Source organism: Lotus japonicus, chromosome 1 (assembly GCF_012489685.1).
Source record: "Lotus japonicus ecotype B-129 chromosome 1, LjGifu_v1.2".
NCBI classification, from domain to species: Eukaryota; Viridiplantae; Streptophyta; class Magnoliopsida; order Fabales; family Fabaceae; genus Lotus; species Lotus japonicus.
The window spans coordinates 21,416,976-21,425,017 of record NC_080041.1 but is presented as its reverse complement, the minus strand read 5'-3'; the positions used below and the strand labels follow the sequence as shown (position 1 = coordinate 21,425,017).

Genomic DNA, 8,042 nt, shown 5'->3' with positions numbered 1-8,042 from the left:
AGGATAGTAATTTTATTTTATAACTTCTATATGATAGTAACCGCATCCACATCTGATTGAGATTGTAGAAATGAAAAGAATTTTGTCACATAATTAGAAACTTTAAAGTGTGATTTAAAATAAATCTTTAAGGTTTTTAATTTTCTAACTTTTGTATAACTAAAACGATTTAATGTATAATATATAAAAAATAATTTGATGTTTAAATTTTTATCTTTAAATATGTTAATTAATAGATATATAACCAATATGAAGTTTTAAAACTTATTTTATGTTTTATTTTATTTTATTTTTATTTTTATTTTAAATTTTTATTTTTATTTTAGGGTTAAATATGGTTTTTGTCCCCTAAAATAGTCAATTATTGAATTTGGTCCCCATTCAATTTTTCATTGATTTTAGTCCCTCTAAAATAGAGAATTTTAATTTTTGTCCCTTCATCCATTTTTTATACAAAAATGCCTTCATGATATATAGGTCTAAAATCTATATGGATCTTTTTTTCCGAAAGCAAATACTTTCATTCATTTAGAAGAAATAAGTTGAGAAACAATCATTCTCAATTGGACAAAGAATGCAAAAAATTGACATAAGACATATGGATGACACCCAAGGAAACAAAATTTCTTCACAATTGAACAAAGAAAGCAAGAAAAAGAAATGGATGCCACCTTACAAAAAATACCTGTTAGAAATTATCCAATGACAATTCAAATGTTAAATAGTGATATGAATGAATAATTGGGCCGCTAGAAACCAATTTGTCAGGTGTGACCAGCCCCTTGAGGATGTTTACAAAAGCTTCTCTTAGCCATATACTAAATTCTTCAAGAAAAATTAAGAGGAAATGAATATATCCGCACTAATGCATTATAGAGTGGATCTGCAACAACAATTGACCTCAGATAAAAAGATACAATTTAAAGAAAAGAAAGACTCAAAATTTGGTCACTCAATACATACCTCTTGAATTGGTTTTGAACCAAGAAGAACAGATATAAAAAAGTAAATCATATAAAAATGAAATTGATAAACTTGAGTTTCCCTTATTTTATAGGCTCAAAACATTAAAAATATCAAGGTTTCAACCAAATTCAAGTCGTTGTTCATGAAATCCTGACATCTTACATCCTTACAAAAAATCTAAAGAAAAAAATAAATAACAAAACAGAACATAAACATTAAGTGGAAACTCCTTTGATGTTTTGTGCAGGGATTTACAAAACTTGAAACCTAAAACATAAGCTAGTTGAGTTCTGATATGTAGTCATTGCTGGATGAAGTTGAAAGGATGCAGATAAATCAAACAGATGAAGAGTATTTATACATGGAGAATAAACCATGAAAAATGTGAAAAGTTTCAACAATTCTCTTCCTCAATCCAATTATTGAATATTTTTCATTTTAGAATAAATTGAAATTATGAAGAGGAGTTTTGGAAAATGAAAAGTCATAAAATCATTAAATTAGAAAAGTTGTAACAATTAGAATAGTGAAAGATCAATACATTGTTAAGTCATAAAGTGTTCTCAAGGCATAGAAGAAATTGACGGAAGATGAGAGGTTGCAATGGAATGGACGACTGTGATTGCATTTTTAGTAAATAATGTGTATTTTTACTTAAATACCCATGTAAATAATTAGATTATAGTGTAATAATTATTGAATGACAAAGTTGCCCTCAAGATTGCAAAAACTCTCCCTTTATATATAGTATAGATAGATAGATAGATAGATAGATAGATAGATAGATAGATAGATAGATAGATAGATAGATAGATAGATAGATATTTTTTTGTGTCATTTTCAGTACATATTCAAATATATTGATTATGTTATAATCAATTTGTGAGAGGTGACATTACAATGCTCCCCTCTGATTAGATACCACTTATGTTAATTGAATTAAAATGCAACACTTATCTTCAAAGGCGACATTGTCTTAATATTTTTACATAGAATATTTTTCTAATATTGCAGTTGATAGTTCCTCAAAGGTTAACTTTTTTTTTTATCAAATATTACACTACAACAAAGAGTGTCAAACGAAAGCTAAAACCGAATAGCCCATGTATTTCATCGGAAGGTAGTGTTATTGGATAACCCTAGCGAATCTTGAGAACAACAAATTTAAAAATAGTTAAGTATGTAGTAGAAGATACAATGATAACCAGTTGGAAACACTTAATGGTGTTAGCTAGAGCTATTCAAGTGAATATGAGCATTTTTTTTTATCTCTAGTCGCAATATAATGCATGCAAAACAATTTGAAGAAATATTCATTTTTGTTAGATTACACTTTGATCACTGTGTAGCTCTATTCGCAACATGCATTGATTGATATACGTCTCCATTTTCTTGAAACTTGTTTTAATGTGTTCACGTAAAGATAAATAAAAATTCAGTGGTAGAATGATATGTATGATTTTCATATAATACATTCTAATTTGGTTTCATGCAACTATGAAAAAAGCTAGCTATATAAATGGGTCAAGTATATTGAGAAATTGGGGGATTATATATAAAGAGACAACATTTGAAGAAGAAATAAAAATTTATGAGACATCATAAAAATCTGAGGCAATTTAGATATAGATAATAGATTTAACTCAGTATCATTTGCATCACACATTCAGCTAAAAATGAAGTTCGAACAATAAATATTCCCATCAATCTTAGATTAGATATAATTGGAACATGATCCACAATCCATATGAAATAAAACTAACAAATAGTTTTTCACTACACAGGAAAAGAAATCCAGCAAGAGGTATGTACTAATCATTGCCACCGGAGCATCCATAAGTCAAGCAATACTTTTCGATCATCCTGAGGATCAGGAGGTTTATAACATATGGTTTGGTCAAAAGTTGTTCCTTCTAATGTCTGTGCTTTTGCGTGGAGGGTGGTGTTAGATAGGATCCCCTCTAGAGTGAACCTGCAAATTAGTAGGAAGGTCATTCCCCTTGATGGTGATATTCGATGTCTGCTATGCAATGAGGCGGAGGAAACTGTAGAACATTTGTTCTTTAACTGTCAGTTTGCGTCGCAGATTTGGTGCAGATGCTATGAGTGGGTGGGAATTCATATTGCCTTTCATAGGACATGTCGTGGTAATTTGCTGCAACATAATCTGCCATGTTCGAATGAGAAACAAAATCAATTATGAGTTGCGGTGTGGCTTGCGGTGATCTGGTCTTTGTGGTTGGGGAGGAATAATTTACTTTTCCAGAATGTTGCAGTGGAGGTAGACAGAGTTGTGGAATTGGTCCAAATCAGATCCTGGCAGTGGCTTATTGAAAAAAGTAAAGACTTTCAACACTCCTTATATGAATGGGTTTCCAATCCAATCCAATGTTTAAAAGACTTTTATTTTGGAGGTGTTTGATCTGTGTGGGCGAGTGGTGGTGCTTTCTCATTGCTGGCTTGGCTCTACAATTGATTTAGAGGATATAGGGTGCAGAAGGTTTGTTTTAGACAGTTGTTGTTATTACATGATGTTGTTATTGTGGTTGTCTTGCATTTTGTCAAAAACAATCTGATGTCGGAGCAGATGTTGTGCCATCTGCCTATGAGTAGCACAGGACATTAGTCCCTTATTTGGAGTGCTTGTGTGTGCCCTGGAAAATCTTGAGAAGATTTTTTTGTGGTTACTTGCGGTTTAAGTAGCTGTATCGAGGTTTCATTTATTGTGGGCTGGTTTATTTGTTGAGACAATCTTTGATTGAAGATTTGTCTCTACTATTTTTAATGGTTGATTTTTTTGTAACGCAATCATGATCCTGAAGATTGTGTTTTGATTTGCTGCTGTTGGACTACTTGCTTTAGTCTCTGGAAACCCTAGTGCGGCTGCTGAAGCATATAAATATGAAGACCTAAATGGTGAAGACTACTAAAACTTTGAGAGAGAAGATCAAGTGTTTTAGGGTTGTTCTTTTAGTCCTTTTTTCTTTGTGAGCAAACCTTACTCGTTGGTTCTATAAGGCAAGGTTGTGTTCTGTGTTCGTTGAGTGTTAAAACTCTGATTGTTGTTGTTCTTATCAATCACTATGGTAGTTATTGAGAGAAAGTGAGAGGGACTCTCATACTTAGGGGGAATACTAAGTAGAAATACACTGGGTAGATTAGGAAGAGAACTATGAGTTGTGGTGTTCATGAGTGTCTGTAGTTCCTACATCTTGAGATAGTGGATTTCCTTTCTTTGGGTGAAAACCCTCCAGACGTAGGTGAAGTTTCACCGAACTGGGTTAACTACTCTTGTGTTGTGTTCTTATGCTTTTAAGTTTTTGTTTTTATTCATTGTTGATCCATTGTCGAGTCTATTGTTCCAGCATCGCGTAGAACATCAACTGTAAGGTAACTAGAATTTCAATTGACATCATAGCAGGTACCCTGTTCTGGTTGGGTGAGCTACAGGGAAGATAGATTCAGTTCTCATGGGTGATAAGGAGGGAGGATCAGTCAACAGGTCGCCCATTCTGGATGATGCTAACTATGACTACTGGAAAGTACGCATGACAGTCTTTCTCAAGTCAATTGACAGTAAGACTTGGAAAGCAATTGCCAAAGATTGGAAACATCCCACCAGGGAACAAACTGAAAGAAGTTCAATCGCGACAACTGAAAAACCTGAGGAAGAATGGACAAAAGAAGAACATGAAGCTGCTCTGGGAAACTCTAAAGCTTTGAATGCCATCTTCAATGGTGTCGACAAAAATATGTTTAGACTTATCAATACCTGTATTGATGCTAAGGTAGCCTGGGATATTCTGAAGACTGCACGTGAAGGAACAACTAGAGTGAGAATGTCAGGACTTCAAATGCTTATTACTCAGTTTGAGAACATGAGGATGACTGAAGAGGAAAAAATCTCAGAATTTCATATGCGTGTGCGTGATTTGGCTAATTCATCTTTTGTCTTGGGAGAACCTATGTTAGATGAGAAACTTATGAGGAAAATCTTGAGATCCCTACCCAAGAAGTTTTCTATGAAAGTCACTGCAATTGAGGAAGCGCAAGACATTGGTAGCATGAAGGTTGATGAACTCATTGGATCTCTGCAAACGTTTGAGTTAAATTTTGGTGACAAGACTGAGAAGAAAAATAAGAGCAATGCTTTTGTGTCAAACACTGATGATATTGATTGTAAAAGTGAAAACCTCTCTGAAGCTCTAGCTCTTCTTGGCAGAAAGTTTAATAGAGTCTTGAGAAAGATTGACAGGAGAACCAAGTTTAATGTCCAGGACATGAAGTTCGACAACTCTAAATCTCTAACTTTCAGCGAAAGACCAAAGAGGAAGATAAATCTGGTCAGAATAGAGGAGTGCAGTGTCATGAATGTGAAGATATGACCACATTAGAACTGAGTGTGCTACCTACCTTAAAATGCAGAAGAAAATCATGGTGGTGACCTGGTCAGATGAAGACACCTATGAGGAAGATGAGGTCTCTGCTAACAAGGTTACTCCTTTCTCCGGAATGATTGATGAACATCACACTAGTGATGAGGATATAATTGATGAAGAACGAGATGAGACATATAGGTTATTGCATAACAAGTGAAAGGAAGCATGTAAACGTGTGAGAGAGCATGAAAGTGAAATAGAACAGCTAACTTCTCAAAAAGAAAAGTTGTATGAAATTAGTACTAAGCTGAAAGAAGAGCTTGATGACTGAAAATCAAAGTTGAAAGACATTGATACTGTTGAAAAGGTAAAGTTGATGGGTGTTAATGCAGGGTTACAGGAGGAAGTAACATCTCTAAAGAACAAGCTTGAAACCATACACAAGTCCCTTCGAATGTTGAATAATGGTTCTGACATGCTAGATGTGATTCTTAAAGAAAAAAGCAAACATAGGAGAAGTTTGAAGGGTATTGGTTTTGACTACAGGACTATAAACAAGGAAGGTCATAAGGTATCAAAAGAATTTGTAGGTGCTACAAAACAATCTGAATTCAAGAAACCAAGCAACAACCTGTTGTCAGGACAGATGTCCCAGCATGTGCCTCAACATATGACTCCTCAGTACAAAAGTGTCAGAAGTGCCTCATGGATATGTCACTATTGTGGGAGAAATGGTCACATAAGGCCTTACTGTTTCAAGCTATATGGTTATCCTCAGATACCTAATCAGTCAAGAAGCTCAGAGAGAGCACCCAGATGAAGAAGAAATGGAAACCCAAAGGTGAATTCTCAAGTCTCGTTGCTCACACATCCTTCAGAGCTTCATCAAGGGAAGACTGGTATTTTGACAGTGGATGTTCAAGACACAAGATAGGAGACAAGAGCTATCTGGAAAATATCAAGGGTCACTCAAGCAACTATGCCACTTTTAGAGATGGAGCCAAAGGGAAGATCAAGGGAATTGGAAGACTTGTAGGTTCTGGATCTCCTGATTTGACTGATGTATTACTTGTTAAAGGGTTAACTATCAATCTAATCAGCATAAGTCAACTTTGTGATCAAGGGCTTGATGTGAAGTTCAGGAAAACATAATGTGTTGTTACTACAGATGACCAAGAAGTGCTAATGAGAGGAGTCAGATCAAAGGATAATTTCTATATGTGGATCTCACAGGAGAAGTCTCACATCTCAAGATGCTTAATTTCTAAAGAAGATGAGATAAATCTGTGGCATCAAAAACTGGGTCATCTCAATCTCAAGAGTATGTAGAAGATCATCACTGAAGAAGTCATAAGAGGTCTGCCTAAGTTGAAGATAGGTGAAGGAAGAATGTGTGTAGAATGTCAGATTGGCAAACAAACATGATGTCCCACAAGATGCTCCAACATCAGACCACAACAAAGGTCCTTGAACTGTTGCACATGGATCTCATGAGTCCCATGTAGAGCTGGGTACGCGGGTGGCTCACCCCGCGTAGGCCCGCATTTTAGCGGTCCTCTATTTTCTGGGCTATAGCCCGCACTAGTCCGCGGTTTCGCGGGCCGATCTGCGGGCTTTGGCCTCTCTCACCCCCTTTTTTGCCCTCGTAGGCCCGCCCCGCATTGACCCGCCCCGCGCTGGCCCGCATTTTAGCGGTCCTCTATTTTCCGGGCTATAGCCCGCACTAGCCCACGGTCTCACGGGCCGGCCCGCGGACTTCAACCCGCTTACCCAGCTCTAGTCCCATGCAAGTGGAAAGTCTGGGAGGAAAAAGGTACGTGTTTGTTTGTGTTGATGATTTTTCCAGGTATACTTGGGTGGATTTCATTAGAGAAAATTCATATACTTTTAAAATCTTCAAGAACCTCTGTTTGAAACTTCAAAATGAGAAGAGTTGTGTCATTGTAAGAATTAAGAGTGATCATGGTAAGGAGTTTGAGAATTCTAAATTCTCTGAATTCTGTGGATCAGAAGGAACCAGTCATGAGTTTCAGCTCCTATCACACCTCAATATATTGGAGTTGTTGAAAGAAAGAATAGAACTCTGCAGGAATTAGTCAGAGTTATGTTGCATGCCAAAAATATTCCTTATTAGTTTTGGGCTGAAGCTATGAATACTGCATGCTATATTCATAACAGAGTTACTATTAGAGCAGGAACATCCTCTACTCAGTATGAACTGTGGAAAGGATGAAACTATGAAACTTTAATATATAAACCACTAACCTTAATAAAGAATTTCTCAGCGTCAATTGTAAGTTCATATATGTTACTTCATCTCTCTGTACTAAACTATGAAACTTTAAGATATAAAAAAACTAATACGAAATTTACATAATTAAAGGGTTCTACCTAATATGCACCACTCTAAGAGTAGTGCAATTTTACACCACTTACTTTAACCGGTTATAGTAGGTTATCAATTCATTTTTGGCTTTTTTGCACTTTTGGCCCCAACTCTGGCCATTCTGCGAAAACCGTCCCCCAACTAAAGAATTAGCAAAAAACATCCCTAAAATTTACACCCGGTTGCACTTTTGGTTTTCCGTCGGTTTTCCATCCAAAATTTAACATTTTGATGATGTGGTCTTCTTTAATAATATTCTATTTAAAAATAATAATTTTTGTGTTAAATAAAAAATTAATAATTGCACTTTG

General features: G+C 35.5%; 1 protein-coding gene across 1 annotated transcript; it reads left to right on the top strand.

Moving 5' to 3' along the window:
• The first annotated feature begins 4,436 nt into the window (after window positions 1-4,436).
• LOC130729849 (uncharacterized) lies at window positions 4,437-5,562 on the top strand. Its single transcript, XM_057581692.1, has 2 exons — window positions 4,437-5,309; window positions 5,392-5,562. Exons 1-2 carry the CDS (start codon window positions 4,437-4,439, stop codon window positions 5,560-5,562), a joined length of 1,044 nt encoding a protein of 347 aa, XP_057437675.1.
• The last annotated feature ends 2,480 nt before the right edge of the window (window positions 5,563-8,042 follow it).